General features: G+C 53.4%; 1 protein-coding gene across 1 annotated transcript in view; it reads left to right on the top strand.

Annotated features, from left to right (window-relative positions):
• The first annotated feature begins 535 nt into the window (after positions 1-535).
• Positions 536-19,826, top strand: part of CHAT (choline O-acetyltransferase) — a 48,049-nt gene continuing 28,758 nt past the window's right edge. Inside the window, exons 1-6 of the mRNA XM_022564496.2 lie at positions 536-616; positions 3,566-3,757; positions 4,422-4,540; positions 6,925-6,978; positions 10,731-10,911; positions 12,808-12,985. Coding sequence (XP_022420204.1) covers positions 551-616; positions 3,566-3,757; positions 4,422-4,540; positions 6,925-6,978; positions 10,731-10,911; positions 12,808-12,985 — 790 coding nt within the window. The 5' untranslated portion in view covers positions 536-550. The remainder of the gene's footprint in view (positions 617-3,565; positions 3,758-4,421; positions 4,541-6,924; positions 6,979-10,730; positions 10,912-12,807; positions 12,986-19,826) is intronic.

Consider the following 19,826-nt stretch of genomic DNA (forward strand, 5'->3'; position numbering starts at 1 on the left):
CCTCCCTGCCTTGGCCACGGGCCAGTCTCCGATAAGCCTCGAGTGTCTCCTGGAGCCCAGAGCCTTAGAGGACCTTGTATTCATTCATGTGCGCATGCATTCCTTGTACTCAGCCACCCAACACTGATTTTACTCCATGCCAGGCACAGGGCTACGGCTCAGAGGTGAAGCACTGAACACGGCAGGTGTAGTCTTGCCCTGGAGAAGCTCACAGTCTAGTGGGAAAGAGAGATTTTAATCTGCAAAGCACATATCTATCGGGTCCCAGGCAGGAACAACGCAAGTGCTCTGCCAGTGACCCCTCATGGATCTGGAATGAGAGGACACTGTGGTCAGTGTGTGGACTGGTCTGGAGGTCAGGAGTTTGGGACCAGGCCCACAAGGAGGGCTGTGAACACTACTGCCCAGCTCTGGCCTCCTCACAGGGCAGAGGCAGGGTACCAGGCTATGGGAAGTGAAGGGTCCCGTCTAGGTGGCTCTTGTATTGATGCCTCTCTGCTTCTTGGTCCCCAGGTCCACACCTCTGCTTCCCCAATCAGGAGTCACCAAGATGCCCATCCTCGAAAAAACGCCCCCTAAGATGGCAGCAAAAAGTCCCAACAGTGAGGAGGAACCTGTAAGTGACGTTTGGATCCCTCTCCCCCCACTCACAAACTTTTGCTTCCAGAGCAGTCCTGAGAGGGACTGACCCCCAACTTTTGCCTGGCCCCTAGCCCTGTGCTCTCCTGGGCAGGAGGCCCAGGCTGCAGCCCTGCCCCAAGTTTGCTGAGGAGCCCGGGGAGGCATGGAGGGGCTGCGAGTGGCGTCAGGGAATACTGAGGGAATGCTGACAGCCACACTTCCTAACCTCCAAGGCCAGGGAGAGCCCTTGACCTGAGCCGGGCACTCTTTTTTCTCTCAGGACCTCCCCTCTCTCCAAGTTCCACCTCCAATGGCTGTGAGCCCAGTGGAACTGCCTTAGGGTGAGGCTGAATTCCCTACTCTAAGCCTTGTCACATCCCAGCCCCAGCTGCTGTCAGCCCTGGAGTCTTAAGCGCCGTCTTCCCCACTGGTTTGAGACAATGCCACCCTTCCCTGGGCAGGCATCCTCCTTCCCCACCACACTCAACCCACCTTCCAGAGTGATAGAGCGACACATCTGATCTTCAGGCTGTTGCACACGGCGGTTCCTGTCTTCTTGACACCTCTTTACCCCAACCCTAACCCCAGGGCTTCATTTGAAAACCTGATCAGAACTTTCTGGCTTCTCCTCATGAAGTTGCTCACCACATTGTCCAGACAAACAGCCTGACAAACACCTCTGTTTTTGCCTCTGGTCCATGGCACGTCCCCCCCTTTGGACTGTGGCTGCCTTGAGAGCAGGCTCTGTATCTCCATTGTCCCTGAGACCAGCCCAGAAATGTGAGCCCTGGCTCACATAAATTGCCCAGAAATATTTATCGATCTAAGACCCCAGGGCCCAAAGACCCTCATTTGTACAAGTCCCTGCCTCTGTACCCAGGCAAGGCCAGAAGCCCACGAGAGTCTGGGAAGAGCCCCAAGGGGCTGAGACATCTGAGCAGAGATTTCCTGCTTCACTCCTTCTTACCCATCACTGATTCCCCATGACCCAGGCTGAGTCACTGTCAGAGCTCCGAAGAAGGGTAGCCTGTTTCTAGCAGGGGCTCTAGCCAGATCTGCTGGCACTCTTGGCCAAGCCACCGGCTGGACTGCGCTTTCTGTAGATGCTTCCCCACTCACCCACCACACAGACCCCCAAGACCCCAAGAGAAGGAAGAGGGAACTAGAGCAGCTTGGTGGGGAGGCTGGACCTGCCTCTCTGGGAGTGTGCGGAGCAACCGGGAATGCTGCCCGGACCCATCCTCAAGGGTTACCCAGGGCAGGAGCAGCCCGTAGTTGGCACTGACACCCTCCTCCCTCCCCCTAGGGCAGTGAACTCTAGAGACAGGCTCAGGCAGGCAGAGCCCCTTCCCTCATCAGCGCACGCGCTCCGGCTCACTCACACTTGGGGTCCTCACACTTGGGGTCCGCCTGCCCAGAGCTCCCGGGAATGCGGGTGGGGGTCCGCTTCAGTCCCTGCAGCAGCAGGAGCAGAGCACAGGTAAGCATTCAACGGACCCCCTTCACTCCACAGCCTGGCCGGGGTGGAAATTCACTGACCCCACCAACCCACAGAGGAGAAACCCCTGAAAAGAAGGCAGCCCACCATGTGCCAGCTTTGTAAAGTTTAAGTAGCAGCAGGAAGAGTCCTGGTTTCCGATTGTGACCAGCTAAGGGAGGAAGAGGGAAAAGGATGGATGGAAAAGGGAGCAAGGGAGAGAACGCCCAAGGAGGAAGGAGCAGAAGGGCTGTCGAGGGGGGTGGGGGTGGGGGGGGGCGGGGACTGATTTCAGGTCCTGGCTCTGCCATAGAATGGCAGGATGAGTTTGGACTAGGCTCTTCACCCTCTGGTCCTCAGTTTCCTCATCTGAAAATGGGACAAAAATTCCTTCCCAGGCTAAGCCATAACACTGTTGAACGCACACAAGATCCCAGGGTGACAGAGCTCGTAAACTGAGAAGCCCAGATCAGGAGGACATGGGTAGGGAGTTCTACTTAGATTCTTGAGACACTTTGGGGGCCCCCAGGTATTACGGGTTTTCTCTTAGGAATCCATCTGGAGGGATAAGGATAGTAATATCATAACGTTTTATGATGTGCCTAATTGGGGCCAGTTGTTTCTCTTATTTAATTCTCTCTGTGCCCCTCTCACATAGGAATTGTTATTTATGTCCTATGGATGAGGAAGCTGAGGCTTGGAGAGATTAAGAGTGGAAAAACTTCCAATGCATTTCCCCCCTACCTGCACCCCATACCCACATGGAGCTAAATGCCCCTCCCTGTGTTTCATAACTCGGAGGGATTTAATAAGGAGACCAGTGCATGAGTCACCTTCCCAGGAAATATCATGCAGAATTCTGGTCATTAGGGCAAGCAGTGAACTACACCTCGCACCACCTTTCAACTGTCCAAATCTCTCCATTAAAGTCACACCCTTTGGGTCCGGAGATCAACTGGACTGTGGAGCCCCAGCTGGGAACAAGTCCTAAATTAAGAGTGGCCAGCAGTCAATATCAATAACAGGACCGTTTCATCTTACACTCATTCTTTATGGTTTGTAGGCACTTTCATATTCGTGATCTCTTTGATCTTATGAGAGATAGAGGTTATTACCTCTGTTTTACAGGGTAGGAAACTGAGGCACAGAGGTAGGGGTGATTTGCTCAAGATCACACAGGTGGTCAGCAGCAGGGTCGGGGCATGAACCCATGTCTGTCTGGTGTCAGCCTCAAGGTCTTTTCCTCTGCACTTTGTCCCCTCCTAGAGACCAGGATGGGGCGTGGGAGAAAGCTAACAGGAGCTTCCTAAGTTCACAATTCTGCTGAGCTGAGCCCTGGAAACAGATGAGTCCCAGGATAGGGAACAAAGATGGGGCAGATCGAAACAGACACAGGGCATCAATTTGGGGACAGGCATGGGCCACACATGAGAAGAGGAACCAAAGCCTGTGAACCTTCTCTTCCAGGGGCTGCCCAAACTCCCCGTGCCCCCGCTGCAGCAGACCCTGGCCACCTACCTGCGGTGCATGCAGCACCTGGTGCCTGAGGAGCAATTCAGGAGGAGCCAGGCCATCGTGCAGCGGTTTGGGGCTCCTGGTGGCCTCGGTGAGACCCTGCAGCAGAAGCTCCTGGAACGGCGGGAGAAGACAGCCAACTGGGTAAGACCTGCTGGGAGGGGGCAAACAAGGAACCCATGGGTCAGGGGGCAGAAAGCAGTCATGGAGACAGAGGGATTTGGATGAGGGGCAGGTAGGTGACAAAGATGGGGCAGATGGAGGGACAGGCATCGGGGAGACAACAGAGCGATAGTGAGGAGCAAGGGTGAAGGACAGACAAGATGGAGATGGGGACAGAGAGAGGACAGATGGGGATAAGGATGGGGGACAGACAGGGACAGAGATGGGGGCAGATGGGGGACAGAAATGGGGGGGCAGATGAATAACAGGGATGGGAACAGCAGAGGATAGCGTGAGGTCAGGGGAGCAGAGAGGGGTGAAAGGCAGGAATGAGACACTCATAAGAATGGGCAGGGGGCATGGATGAAGCAGTAAACAACCAGGATGAACACTGGGATGGAAGAAAAGAGATAGTATGGGACAAAGCTGAAGGACAGGCGTGGTAGACGGGGAGCACACAGGCCCTAGCCCGTAAATGGGGCTCAGCGTATGTTTGTGGAATGAATGAATGAATGAAAAATGTACATGATCTACTGAAGGGTCCCCATTTTCCCCTGGGGCTGCCAGGATGGGACTGGTGCACTCCACAGGCGAGATGTGTGTTGCCGTTCGGGGTAATGGCACCCTTCCCCACCCTCCCTGGCAGGTGTCTGAGTACTGGCTGAATGACATGTATCTCAATAACCGACTGGCCCTGCCTGTCAACTCCAGCCCAGCTGTGATCTTTGCCCGGCAGCACTTCCAAGATACCAGTGACCAGCTAAGGTGAGGTCCCCATGCCCCTGGGCTCACAGCTTGGGAGTCTGCCTGGAGGAGGGGGCCTGGCACCAGCACCAGGAAGGAGAGGTTGAAACTCGTGCCTTGGCTGAGCTTTCTGAGGCCGTATGGCCCTGAGACAGTGGCATCCAGGCCATGGTGTCAGAAGGAGTTTAGGCAAGCGGCACATGGGTAACAAACACAGGGTCTTCCTCAGAATGTATCTATTTGGGGTGGGGTGGGGAGGTCACGGGCCCGCAGGTGTCCCCATGGCAGTCTGGGCCTGGTTGAGGCCCTGGGAGGAAGCCTGTAGCCTCTGATCCTGCCAGCACTTGAGGCTGGGGCTTCTTACTGGGACCCACAGCCCCAGGCTATCTCAGAGGGCCTCTGCTGCCCTGCAGCCCCCAGCTCTGGACAGAGGCTCTGAGGGAGTGGAAATGGTTTCTTCCCGCCAGCCACCACCAGAATCTCTGCCATCTGCTGCAATTTCAGAGCTCACTGAGCCGCTGGAACAGCCTCTGAGCCCACTGATGACAATGGAGTGGCCGTTTATGCAAGGGTCGGGTCGGGAGGAAGGGTCTCCCTGCCAGAGTCTCTCAGAGCCAAACCCAGGTCTCTGGCCTCAAGACCCAAAAGTGGCACAGCATGGGGACAGTTCAGAGGGAGGAAAAAAAAAAAAGAGGCAGGGCCCACCTTGGCCTCTGAGCAGGGCTCAACTATGCTGGAAGACCCCTGCCCACCTCCTGCTTCACCAAGACCAGCTCGGCCAACCTGCTGGCCGGGGGCAGTCTTCCCCCTTCCCCTGCAGCCAGGCCTTCCCTGGGCAGAAGGAAGTGTGTGGATGGATGAACAACCTCCAGAAACAGTTCTCAAAATTGCATTGAAGGGGGCGTTTTCCTCCTGATGCAATTAAGCCAGGCTCATCATCCATGGGCTGTTAAGATGACAGAGTCCTTTAAGGAACCTCCATACTGTTCTCCACAGTGGCCGTACCAATTCACATTCCCACCAGCAGTGCAAGAGTGTTCCCTTAAAAAACTACAAATAGAACTACCATATGACCCAGCAATCCCACTACTGGGCATATACCCTGAGAAAACCATAATTCAAAAAGAGTCATGTACCACAATGTTCATTGCAGCTCTATTTACAATAGCCCGGAGATGGAAACAACCTAAGTGCCCATCATCGGATGAATGGATAAAGAAGATGTGGCACATATATATATACAATGGAATATTACTCAGCCATAAAAAGAAACAAAATTGAGCTATTTGTAGTGAGGTGGATAGACCTAGAGTCTGTCATACAGAGTGAAGTAAGTCAGAAAGAGAAGGACAAATACCGTGTGCTAACACATATATATGGAATTTAAGAAAAAAAAAATGTCATGAAGAACCTAGGGGTAAGACAGGAATAAAGACACAGACCTACTGGAGAATGGACTTGAGGATATGGGGAGGGAGAAGGGTAAGCTGTGACAAAGTGAGAGAGTGTCATGGACATATATACACTACCAAACGTAAGGTAGATAGCTAGTGGGAAGCATCCGCATAGCACAGGGAGATCAGCTCGGTGCTTTGTGACCACCTAGAGGGGTGGGATAGGGAGGGTGGGAGGGAGGGAGATGCAAGAGGGAAGAGGTATGGGAACATACGTATATGTATAACTGATTCACTTTGTTATAAAGCAGAAACTAACACACCATTGTAAAGCAATTATACTCTAATAAAGATAAAAAAAAAAAAAAAGATGACAGAGTCCCGTGGTAAGGTTGTCTGGTGCCTTTTTTCCCCACGCCAGCACCCGCTTTCCTTTTCATTAGTATTAAGGGGACCAAATGACTGACTTTCCCCAGGAGATTGGATTTCCCAGAACCCCGGGGTTTTGGCCCAGTCCAGCCCCAGCACAGGCCTTCACCTGGAAGAACCCCATCCCTGACTGTCCAACCCCCTCTTGCCTGCTCTGTGGCCTCTCCTGGCTTCCTCTCCCTCCTCCTCCTCCACTTCAGTCACCTTCCAGCTTCCTCTCCTCCCCCCCAGTTCTCTCCTCAGGACCATTTTTAATCCAAGGTTTGTGAAGGACCGACAGCATGGGGGTAGGGGCGGGGCAGCAGGAACCCCACGTGATTAGTGTACCATCAAGGCCAGACATCTGGTGGGTGGTCCATGAGTTTGGGAGAGACAGAGTGGAGGTGGGAGGGAGGGGCAGAGGGAGGTAGAGAGAGAAGTAAGAAGGAATGAAGGAAGAAGGGAGGGAGGGAGGAAGGGAGCTGAAGGATGGAGGGAGGGAGGGAGCTGAAGGATGGAGGGAGGGAGGGAGCTGAAGGATGGAGGGAGGGAGGGAGCCTGGGCCCTGGAGAGGAAAAACTAAGGCCTCATCTCTCTCTGCAGGTTTGCAGCCAACCTCATCTCCGGTGTGCTCAGCTACAAGGCCCTGCTGGACAGGTAGGACAGAGCCCAGCCTGAGAAGGGTAGTACCCTGTTCTGGCACAGTCTGTTGACCCATCTGTCTCCCTACCACACTAGCCAAGGAGCTCCCAGAGGGCAGAGAACTTGCCTTTTTCCAGCTCTGTGTTCTGGGCTCCCATCACAGAGCAAACAGCCCCCTTGAACTTGCTGAGCATCAGAATGACCTTTACCCCAGCTGGCCTAGCCATTAATGGTTACTTTGCCCGGGGTAAGCACGATCCCTCCTTGATCTCTTTAAAATGCCCCCCTCCCTCCATACGTCTTATATATACACGTGCCATGATTCAGCGTGTCAGGAATATAGAGAGCATGTCAAAAGGTGGGGAAGGAAAAGTGGCTGGAGCGCAGTGATGGTGAGTTCAGCCTTGTTACTCACTACGTGAAAGGAATGGGCTCCCCACTCTGAGCCTGTTTCCTCAACCCCATCAAGCTTGAGAAATGGGTGAGCTGGCTCAGTGGACCCAAAGGTGTCCTGACAGATGGAGAGAGCTGCATAAGCACAGTGGATCATCACTGATTTTAGGAGGAAAGTCCCTTTTCCAGCCAAGCACCAGGTGCCCAGGAGCAGCAGAGGGAGTGAGAGGACGTGGGGGACCCCGTGAGAGGGTCTCAGAGTCCCCAGAGGCAGGAAATATAAGGGCGTCAGATGCTGGAAAGAAAGAAGGGTCCAAAGCAATGTCCATTGCACAGACGAGGAAGCTGAGGCTCAGAGAGGTTAAGGGTCTTGTCCGTGGTCACACAGCCAGGAGGTGGCAGAGTGAGGAAGGCACAGGGGCAAACTTCACTTTCTTTTTAACTTGATCCAACCGAGTCTTAGCCAGACTTGTGGGGGAGGCTTAGACCTGCAGCCCCTCCAGGGTAGGACTGTTTCCTCTGGAGCGGAGGGGGCAGGCCCCCAGACCCAAAGTGCAGAGTAGCTCAGGGCTTGGGCCCTGGGGTCAGCAGACCTGAGTCTGAATTCTGACACCCACAACACAGGACGTGTCGATCTTGGGTGAGTAATCACTCCTAGCTATATACCCCTGTCTGTCAAATGGAAATAATAATAGTAGCAGCCTCTTGGGGCTGCTGCAACTGTCCTATGAGATGACGCCTTCAAAGCTTTCAGCCCTAAGTTAGGCACACAGCAGGCTCTCCGTGCATTTCTGAACCAAACGCTCCTAGACTTCTGTCTGCTCACTCCTCACCGTACCATTCCCTCGCTGGGTCACCAGACCTTCCGGCTACTGTTACTCGTGGTGTTTTTTTGATGCCTCTCTTCCTCGCTGGGAGAGCTCTGCCATCCCCCAGAACTCAGTGCTACTGACACTCCAACTCTCTGATTTCAGAGAGCCTCATCCCTTACCTTGTCCAGCTGGACAGCAGAGGAGGAAGGGCGCCACCCACGACCTTGTACCCTTCCATCGCTGACAGTCCAGACCCCAGACTCCCACGTGTGTGTGCGTGCGCTTGTGCGCCTTCACACTCACACAGACATGCATACCCATACATATCCAAGTGAAGGTTCCCACATCTGATCACCGTAAATGTCGTAAGGCTGGAAATTTATGCCATTGCCCAAGCGCCTGTTTTAGACGCTTCATTTACTCATTTATTCATTTGCTCACTTTGCAAATTGATGTTGGGAAGGTGAAGGGAAATAAGGCCACATCCCTGTCTTCGAAATGTTCTCAGACTGTTTGGCAAGACGGACACCTCAACAGCACAAAATACAGCTGTGTCGGTCCCCATGAGCCCCATACTCCATTATCTGACCCCCTGACGTCCCCACCAGGGCACCTCCCGGTCATTGCAAGCTGAGTCATCCCCAGTGGGCCCTTGGGGTCCCTCCCCACACCCCAGCTGGACCCTTACCTTGTCCTGCCATCTCAGTAAATGCACCACACACCCCTAGTGGTGAATCCGGGACCCTAGAAATCACCTGAGGTGTCTTTCTCCCTCGCCTGCTCATCTAGTCCAAGTGCAAGTACATCACTCTCCCTCCAGAACCCATTCCCATGCCTCCCTTCCCCTCCTCCCACCCCCCTCCCCAGGCCCATCACCTTCCCAACAGCCCACAGCCTCCTTCCTGGTTCTTCCTTTGACCCACTTCCACCCATTCTCCACACAGAACCAGGGCCATTACGAAAGCAAAACAGATCAAATCCTGCCCCTGAAAGCTCTCACCTTCTGGGGCTTTCACTGCCCCAAGAATGAAACGGTACCACCTTTCCACTGCCAAGGAGACTCACAAGTCTCCCCACCTCTCTGGCCATCTCTTTACTCAGTTTCAATTCACTGGCTTCCTTTCACCTTGGACGAGTGTTCCTCAAATGATCTATGGTGAAGGACCAATATATTCTTTTAATTTAGTAAAGTGTTTGTAAAACACCGCAGAAATGAATTAGCAGAAAAACGGCCCAAAGGTACAAAATACGACACCATTTGTTTTATCGTTAGATTCAACACACACAAACGTCGTCTGTCAACCTGTTACAAGTTTCTGAAAGCTCCTTCTGGAGTCCCACACTCACCCTGTCGTGAGCTGGTCATTACAGTTCCGTCTGACACCCACAGTTGGAGCAGCAGGGCCGTGGGACACCCCACCCAGCACACCTCCTGCCTGCTTCTTACCCTCAGGGCTCAGCTCACAGGTCTGGTCCACAGTGAGGATGTCCCTGGTCGCTCCTTCTGCCCCACCAGTCACTATCTCATCACCCTGTCTCACTACCTGCTTGCTGTCTTTGCCCCACTACGTACCCCAGACCTGTGCCCCATTAGAACAGGAAACTCAGGTCTTGTTTGCAGCTATATGCCCAGATCCTGGTGCCTGGCCCCGGAGAGTGCTCAGTCACATTTGTTGGCTGAAAGGATGGAAGGAAGAAAGGAGGAAGGAGGGACGGAAGAAAGGAAAGAAGGAAGGAAGGGAAGGAGGGAGGGGAGAAAGAGACAGAAAGAGAGAGAAGAAAAAGGAGGAAGAGGAAGAAGAAAAGGAAGGGAAGGCAGAAGGGGGAGAGGAGGAGGAGACAGAAGGAGGGAAGACAGGGAAAGAGAGAGAGTGAGAGAGAAGGAGGAGGAGAAAAAAGGAGGGAAGAAAGTACACGAGACACGCTGAGACCACAGGAGAAAGAGAACTTTCCACCTTGAACTCAGAGGAGGTTTCTAGAAGAGGTGATGAAGGAGTAGGCTCTAAAAAGAGTAGAGGGGGGCTTCCCTGGTGGCGCAGCGGTTGAGAGTCCGCCTGCCAATGCAGGTGACACGGGTTCGTGCCCCGGTCCGGAAAGATCCCACATGCCGCGGAGCGGCTGGGCCCGTGAGCCGTGGCCGCTGAGCCTGCGCATCCGGAGCCTGTGGTCCGCAACGGGGGAGGCCACAACAGTGAGAGGCCCGCCTACCGCAAAAAAAAAAAAAAAAGAGTAGAGGGAGTTTTCTAAATACATTAGTTGAGAACAGGAGTGAGGGTGAAAGTGTGCCAAGCAAAGCAGCAGAAGCAAAGGCCCAGAGGGCTGAGATGGCCAGATCCGCACCTGTGCACATGTAGTACATGAGGCCGGGGCGAGGCAGACTAATGGAGGCCGGAGAACACCCCGAGGGACTCCACGGGGCACTCCACTGCTTTAGAAAGTGGCAAATCTAGCTCTTTGACAGCCATCGTCATGCAGTTCTGGTGTTTCTGCTCCACTTTGCCTAATCAGGTTAGAGTAGAATCAACTCTGATTCCCTGCCTCCCTCCCCTCCCTCCCCTCCAGCCACTCCATCCCGACTGACTGTGCCAAGGGCCAGCTGTCAGGGCAGCAGCTCTGTATGAAGCAGTACTACGGGCTCTTCTCCTCCTACCGGCTCCCCGGCCACACCCAGGACACGCTGGTGGCCCAGAAGAGCAGTGTCATGCCGGAGCCTGAGCACGTCATCGTGGCCTGCTGCAACCAGGTAGGCGGCCCCTTGCTGCTGCAGCCTCTCAGGCTTGGGGAGGGGCGCACGTGTGTTCATCCATTCCTGCTTCTCCAAGGGTGTTCAACCCCCTCCCGGAGTCACACGGTGAGCTGGGGCAGGGTGGCCCCAAAGTGGGGTGTCTTGAGTCCTGGTCAGTCCCATTCCTCTCCGCTGGTTGGATTTTAAGAACGAGGAGAGTCATCAATTGAGAATGCCTTCAGTGGGTTCCCACTTCAGTCCTGACCAGCCAGGTCAGGTTCAAAGAACCGCCTGGATGGACTGAGAGTCGTTAATGAGACCCAGCATGTCCTTAGCCCTTCCACATGCAGTCATCCAGGCTGTGGCCTTCCTGGAGACCACATACAGACAGATGGACAGCTTACAGACTGACTGTCAGGACTTCCATGTCCAGACCATAGGCTTGGCACTTCCGTTCATCCCATCTGATCCTACGATGGCCCTGCAGAGGGGGCCTTGGAATCTCCATTTGACAGATGAGGAAACGAGACTTAGGTTAAGTGCCTTGTCCAAGGGTGAGAAGTCCTCCTAGGTCTGCCAGTGTCACAAGCCCACAAGGTCCTCAGACTGGGTTCCAGGGAACAAAAAAGAGTCCATGGGGGCCCAGGGGACAGGGCGAGCATGAGGACTTCTGACAACAGACAGTATATTCTATATATTGAGGCTCCACATAAATATTCCATCTGACTAAAAGCTGTTTTGTTTTCTGTCAAAACCCAAGTTTGACATCCACCCTGGGGACTCCCCTGGTATTTGTTCTACAGTGTTTCCTTCTTGGGCTCATCTGACATTTTCAGTCTAAGCCGGGAGCCCTAAGTCCGCCATCGGAGGATGGCCGTTCCAGGTTCGAAGCCCACCTGACGCCTGGCCGGCCACAAAACGAGAACCTTTCTCCATCTTCGTTCAAAAGTCAAACCCAGAATTTCCCAGCGCCCACGCACCCTAGCGTCCACCCCTTCCAGAAACGCTTTCAGGCTCCCACCCTGAGCCAGGCCACCTGTATGCTGTCCAGCGTGTGGGACCAGGCACTCACGTCAACCAGCTGACAAGCGTTCTTGACCTGGGGCTGGAAATAAAACCCTTTACAATGCCCAAGGCTCTAGCTTCAAAACTGCTGAACGACAGCTCACAAGCCTTACACACAGAGCACACGCAGGTGCACATGTATGTGTGTACACGTACGCGTAGAGCATTTTGTGTGTTGTTTCTCCATTTTAATCTTCCTCTGCATATTATTCGCTGACTTGCTTTTTTTCTCCACTCACCAGTGTGTTTGAGATCTATCCCCGCAGCTGTACCTAGAGCTAGTTCCTTCCCTTTAGCTGCTGGATAGACATGCACTGGATGGATAGACCACGGTTTACTTAACCATTCCCCTACTGGAGGACATTTGGGCTCTCTGTACCGCTTTGCTATTGCAAACAGGCTGATATGCACATTCCTTTATATGTCTTTCCGGGCACAAGAGTATACGTTTCGCTAAGCCTTAGGCTAGAGTACGTATTTATGAGAACAACTGCTGGATCATAGGGCATGCACATTTTCAGTTTTGATTGACACAGCCCTCCAACAGCAGTTGTATCCATTTCTACTCAATTCCCCACAAACATAATGGTTTTATGTAATCTAGGAACTACAGAAACAAGCTTTCTTTAGTAAGTTTAATCTGACCTTCTTTGATTTGGGGCAGTTTGGAGTCCAGCACAGTCAGCCGTGTTGCGCTGGTCCCCACATTATGACTCTTCAGAGCCATCACATACCTTGGGAACCGTGGGCCCGAGCATCCCCGCCCTGCCCCCGTGTGGAGGCTCAGGGAGGGCCTGACGCCTTGGGCTGACCGCCCTGAGTGACGTCTTTGACCTGTTTCCCCCACAGTTCTTTGTCTTGGATGTTGTGATTAATTTCCGCCGTCTCAGTGAGGGGGATCTGTTCACTCAGTTGAGAAAGATAGTCAGAATGGCTTCCAACGAGGATGAACGCTTACCTCCAATCGGCCTGCTGACGTCAGACGGGAGGAGCGAGTGGGCTGAGGCCAGGACGGTCCTCGTGAAAGGTTAGCAGCAGTGCCCAGTGCGTCTCCACGCTCATCTCATCCTCACACCCATCGGCTCCCCTCCCTCCAGGGTCGGGCGCCATGCCTCATCCCCATTTGCCATAGCACGGGGAGCTCAGGCCTCCCTCCAACGCAGGACCGATGGCATGTCCTACTGTCAGCCGAGGTGCCTTGAAACTGAAGGCACCTTTTGTGCCCTTGTAATTCATCTGACAATGTGCTAGCTTTCTGGGTGAGGCTGACTAGCCCTGGAATCTGAGGATGTCCAGGAATATTGAGGGAGGGAAGATTACGAGCTGGATGAAGGCCAGCTGCAATGAAGCAGTTGTGTTTTACTGGTGGGCAGGGATGGTACTCATTTCAAGAGTCTGAGTCACTGGAAGAGCTGTCAGGTGGGGATCTGGGATGGAGCCCACCTCTGGGAGGGTGGTTGGCTGCCTCCTTCCTGTGATTTCATGGTCCCGGAACTCTTCACCTTCAAGCTGACCTTATCCTGCAGGCTGCTGCTCTTATGAAAGTTTCTGAGCGTTCCCATAAGAAATCCAGGAAGAGCCTTACAATTTTCAGATCATCCTTCTGGAAACGACTTTTCAAACCCAAAGCGAGCCCTATTCTCAGAAACTGGATGGAGAGCCTTCCTTTCTTGTCTACGTTAGAGATTCCCAGATGAGGGGTGACACTTCTGTGAGCCTCTGTCTGCCCCTCAGGTTTTGATGCAGCCAGGTGACCATTCGGACTCCCGGAGTGTCTGTAAGCTGAGGACCTGGGATAGGCCTAGGGAGTGTAAGGGACAGAGAGGATGAACCCCTGGCCCTGAGCTGCCCCTTCGATAGGAATCGGGGAAGGGACGACAGATGAGGGAGCAGATTTAAGTACATAGTAATGCAGTGTCTACCCATGTAAGGCAGTAGGGCCAGCAGGTGCCAAATAAATGCTCCAGGACCTCAGAGAGGGGAGGGAGCCCTTCTAATTGGGAGGCTTTTGAAAGGCTTTGTAGGAAGAGGTGGGAATTGAGCAAAGCCCTGTGACATGAGTGAGAGGGGCAGGAGGGAGGGACAGTGTCCAGGCAAGTACCCCAACTGCAGGCAAAGTCGACCGCCCAGCAGGGCCACGTCTGACCTGCCAGTACCATGAGGAGAGCAGTCTGGCTGGCAAAGGTGGCCATGCTAAATGTACTGAGAGAATGAGAAAGTGGTGGGGCTTGGATGTATGGCCACAGGCACTTCCCTCTCCCTAGAAGGTTCTTCCCCCAGGGCTGGCTGGCTCCTTGCACCATCCCAAACTCAGCTCAGGTGCCCCGCCCTAGCCCCTCCTGGAACATCCCCCAGCTCTCCCCAGCTCACTCTGTCCCCTTGTCCTGTTTTCTCATCTTGATTGCATTTCTCACCCTCTGAAGTCAGCTTTTCATTTGTTTGGTTCGTGCTGATTATCTGTCCTGCCCCACCCCCCAAGTCTATAAGGTCCAGGAGAACAGGGGCCTTACCTGGTTTAACTTCTGAATCTGCTGTCGCAAACACAGCTAGTCCCCAGTTATATTTGTTAAATAAAAGAATGAAGGACTGGGCTTCCATGGTGGCGCAGTGGTCGAGAGTCGCCTGCCGATGCAGGGGACACGGGTTCGTGCCCCAGTCCAGGAGGATCCCACGTGCCGCGGAGCGCCTGGGCCCGTGAGCCATGGCTGCTGAGCCTGCGCGTCCGGAGCCTGTGGTCCGCAACGGGAGAGGCCACAACAGTGAGAGGCCCGCGTACCACAAAATAAAAAAGAATGAAGGACTACTAAGGATACTGGGCCCCAGACTTATTTCCCACTTACCAATGAATTTTTCTTTCATTCGATTCTTGGGCACTTTATAGTGCTTGGTCTTAAATCGGAGGCTGCATGGGTCACAGGGAGGTGTAAGAGTTGACCCTGTTCTCACTGAACTCACTGCCAAGTGGGGGAATTAATAACTTATGATTTGAAAGTGAGTTGATTCCCTCAGCAGACCATGGTGTAATCAAATCCCACTCTTCTCCCCTCCAGGGAAAGAGACAGGCATCAAAAGAATCGCCTCTGCTTCCAGTACGGTTCCCACTTTATTAGCAGGCCAGGCCCAAGCCATCTCTCTGCAGAACTGACCGGGACTGCCTTGGGGTTTGAGTGCTTGGGTGCGCTAATCGGAATTAATTTGTTAATGGCACTTGATCTGGCTTTCTGAATGGAAGTGCTGTTTCTAAAGGAAGCACCGCAGAAAGGAGGGGGCGCAAACACGCCTTCCCTTTGGAAATCTAATTAATCCAGTTAGCACTGACTGTGTCATCTGCACAGCAGGAAGCCAATCTTTCACAGAACTCTCCTCTCTGGAGTGCCCCTTCCCATGGAAGGAAAACAGGGAAACCACTTGGATACAATTTTGGTGTAAAAATGAAAGATTAAGGCAGCTTGGGCTAGAGTGGAGAGTGAAGATGGAAAGACACGGGTGGGGTCTAGATACATTTCAAACTAGAAGTGACAATAAGGAAAAGAGGAATGAGCAAGTGTCCTAGGTTTTTGATGTGAGCAACTGAGTAGATGGTGGTACCATTCACTGAGATGAGAACCAGGTGAGGGAAGTGGCAACAGAACGGAGAAGTCCTTTCCAAGTATGTTAGGGCTGAGACGCCTTGAGTCAAGTTAGATCTATGTGTCTGGTCCTCAAGGGAGAGGTCGGTACAGAGATATAAATTTGAGAGCCATCAGCACAGAAGTGATATTTAAAGTCACGGACTTGGATGAGATCATCTGGAAACAGAAGAATGGGGCCTTGGAGGTCAGGTAGAGAAAGATGCAAAGGGGATTGCAAAAGAGCAGCCTGTGAAGTCAAGAGGAAACCAGGAGATGAGTCACGGAAATCCAAGAGGGAAGGAGAGAGCCGCTGACCACGTGGGATGCTGCTGAGAGCTCGCGGAAGAGCAAGACAGAGAGGAAACCCTGGGCTTAGCAACCCTAAGTCATCCGTGACCTTCACTAAAGTCAGACTAGAGTGCTAGGAAGGGTGAATGGTCGTATGCTGATGGAAGCCATCCAATAGCAGGAGGGAATTGTTGATGAGACGGTCACTGAGTAGAATCTTGAAGGGTGGGTGGTTCTTTTCAGACACTTTGGTACTAGAAGGAGCAGGAAAATGGAAGTGGTGGGAAGACGATGGGGCTCAAGGGCAGTGTTTTTAGTAGGAGAGGCAAGTGCATGGAAGTAATCCAGGAAGTGAAATTGTTAATGAGGAGAGAGGAGACAAACAGAGGGGTGGAATTCTTGCAAAGGCAAAAGGAAATGGAACCCAGAGAATCAGAGGCCTTTGACTGGTACAGGGAAAACAGGAGCTGGGCCCGAGGTCCACGGGGATGTGGCTGTGGTGGCAGGAATAAGAGGAGGTTCCTGACTAGAGGCTTCTGGCTTCAGATCCGCAGAGCCACGGCTATGCACCAAGAGAGGTGAGGGTGGGACACTGGAGGCAGAAGAGAATACGTGGAATAGCCTCTTGCAAAGTGGAAAAGACAGCCTACTCAGGAAACTTGCTAAGATTCATGGACTATGTCGAGCTTGTATTTGAGGGCTTGGGGTCATACATTTTAGAAGAAATTAATTAGCATTGTTTTGCATTCCCCCCCCATAGTGCTCAGGTCCTGAGGTTCAGGTGAGGAGAAGGTGGGTTGCTGTGTTCAGCCAAGGTTGGTGAGCATAATGGAGGGAGTGGGGGGCAGGTGTGGCAGGGGAATGACTATAATGTTGGAATCTGAACTGAGTAAGGAGATTCGTTAGTCTGCTCAGGCTGCCATAACAACGTACGACACACTGAGGGGCTTAGACAACAGCCATTTATCTTCCCCCACTTCAGGAGGCTAGAAGTCCAAGATCAAGATGTCAACAGAGTTGGTTTCTTCTGAGGCCTCTCTCCTTGGCTCATGGATGGCCATCTTCTCCCTGTGTCTTCACATTGTCTTCCCTCTGTGTGTGTGGATGTCTGTGTTCTCATCTCCTCTTCTTATAAGGACACTAGTCATGTTGGACTAGGGCCCCACCCCAGTGACCTCATTTTAATTTAATTACCTCTGTAAAGATCCCCATCTCCAAATACGGTCCCATTCTGAGGTACAGGGGGTTAGGACTTCAACTTGGGAATTTTTGGGGGACATAGTTCAGCCCATCACAGGAGGGAAGTGAAAGACAGGCGTGGGTGGTGCAGACTTGAAATAGGCAGTGGGGCCCAAGGGTTTTGGGGGTGTCAGTGAGGTGAGACGTGTTGCAGTGGGAGGTAAGAGAGTGTGAAGCAGGAGTCAAGAGTGTGGTCAGGGCGCGGCATGCTTGAACTAGGCTTCAGAGGGGGTTGGCTCCTGGTAGAGGTACATCCCCAGATGTGATGGTGGGAGTGGGTACTGAGGTTAGACTGTCAAAAGTGAGACGTCAAGGAGCTGAGAGAGGAGTATGCCAGCCAGGTCACACACACGGGGACGTCCAAGCTACCGGAAGGACGGCCAGAGTGCTGATGGGGAGGAAGAAGCTGAGCCAGGAGCCCAGGTCATCATGGCCGGGCACTGTGAAGAAGTCAGCGGAGCCCAGCAGCAAGGAGGAGGGTGTGATGGGAGGGGTGAAAGCCCAACAACTGCAGTTCCAAAGGGAAAGGGAGGAGGAGTCATTTAGGAGCAGGAACAGAGAAGGGGAAGCCCCCTACCAATCTGGCCCCCTGGTGAGTGTGAGGAGACACAACAGTCTCTTAGAAGGGGGTTCAGGGAGGTGGGCCCTCAGGGAGGCCGCCCTCCACTTGAGGCAGAAGGTGAATAGAGCACTTTCAGAAGAGGTTAACAACACAAGGAATAGCCAACGAGTCACCGTGAAGAGTCCGGGAAGGAGGAGGGGGGAGGGGGGAGGGCTGTGTCCTCACAGGGGACACTGGAACGGCAGGGGATGAGAGTGCCAGGGAAAGACCCAGGGATGGTGGTCGTTGTTGCAAATGATGCTCCCAAAGCCCTAACCTCGGGGAAGCCTCTCTCCTGCTTCCAGGAGCAGCTGCTGGCTGTGGTTGTGAGGCTTGGGGGTCTTTCTGGCTCACAGTAAAACCACAGTTAATTCTGTGAAATGGGTTGAGCTTTCCGGGGTATCTCAGCTGAAGTCCCAAGGGCTCCACCTCCCTTCCTGGGACCCAGGCAGAGACCCAGTCCGTGGGCACTGGGCCCAGGCTGGCACTGTCCAGCAGGAGGCTTTAGCCATGCTGAGCTCCGCTCGTCCTGATGGAGGCCTGGACCAAGGAGCCTGAACTCAGACAAAATCCACCCCTGTATTCTCACAGGGTCAGCTGAGACCCAGAGGGGCAGTTGATTTCATCAACCCACTGTCTTTCCAGAGATGGTTCCTTGATCCCCCAACCAGGATGGCTGCCTCTGTGAACCCCCAGGCTGCCCAGCCTCTGATCCTCTGCCATGACATCAAGAGAGTGGAGCTCATGGAGGTCCAGTAACTGCCAGTGGGGCACAGCCCACATGGAGTGCCCTCCGGGGAGGCCAAGGGCTACAGGACCTGCTGGTACCGTTACTGCCCCTGAGGGCTGCCAACTTGCTGGGGAGACCAGAATAAGCAGAATCGTGAGGGCAAGAGTGGACAGGATAAAACCAAATGAGGGTCTCCATCAGGAGTCCTGTGGGCGTTTGGAGGCCTCACCCCTCTGCATGTCATAGCCCAGGAGGCTTTCCTGTGTCAAGTGGGACTAGAGGTAAACCCAGGTGGGTTGTGGTCAGTGGGACTGGGGCTAGCTGACAATATCAGGGTCATCTAGAGAGCTCCTAAAAAAAACCCCAAAAACCCAGATTCCTGGGTGCTGGTGATTTTCCAGTGGGACTGGAGTGAGGCCAAGGGATTTGTATTCTTAAAGCACCCTCAGGTGTAGTGCAGGTTGGGACCCACTTATTCGGATATCAGCGGCTACTGTGCATGGAGGTCCCCCTTGGTGCTGAGCCCTGTCCTGGGTGCTTTCTGTCCCTTGTTGCCATCGGTCTTCATAATAGCCTATGAGGCGAGAGTTTCATCCCCACAGAGCAGAAGAGGCTGTGTCTCCCACAGTTTGAGGGAGTCCCCACCCTTACAGGTGGTGGGCGGTGGAGCCAGGACTGAATAAGGAACATCTGTCTCCCCAGCCTGAGATCTGCGGGGCCCGGTGGGCAGGGGTGGGATTCAGGCCTCAGAAGGGCCGTGCACATCCACTCAGAACCTCCCTCCCTGCCCAACGCGAAGCTACGGCCTTCCCGAACCCAGGAGGGGCCAACACCGTTATCCTGGTCTGGAAATTTAATTAGACATCCAGCCCTGAGTCTGGAAGACTACAGTGCTTGTCAATTTGTAGGAAAAGGATAGCCAGCTGGAGATACCTCCACCGCACTCACCCACCACAGCCCGCTGGCTTGCATGGGTGCTGCCGTGGAGAACCTGCAAGCAGACTTCGGAGGCATATGCGGCCATTTACACAGTCCTGTAAGTATTTATCCCCAGCAGCCAATTAGAGCTGAGCCACTGCTTTCAAGGAGGGAACTGACAGAAGGTAGCTGTGTCTGCAGAAGGCCCCCTCGGTCATGGTTTACAAGAACCACTCGGGATGGGGCATTTTGCTCTTTAAATATTGTCATCCAGAGATAGGCAAGTCTGCTGATTTGAAAAACAATTGCACATTAGCAATCACAGCATGTCTGATTTAACTGGCCCAGAAATACCTCCTGGTCTCTTGAGGCTGAATGCTGTTTCTTGGGGCCAACCCCTCCCTCCCACAGTGGAAGCATGAAGGCTTTTATAGATGAGAGCATCCAGGCAGGGAGAGGCATGTGGTCCAAGGCAAGAGGC

The sequence above is a fragment of the Delphinapterus leucas genome, chromosome 16 (genome assembly GCF_059928025.1).
Source record: "Delphinapterus leucas isolate spDelLeu-1000000601 "Yukka" chromosome 16, BTC_Dleu_Yukka2, whole genome shotgun sequence".
Lineage (NCBI taxonomy): Eukaryota > Metazoa > Chordata > Mammalia > Artiodactyla > Monodontidae > Delphinapterus > Delphinapterus leucas.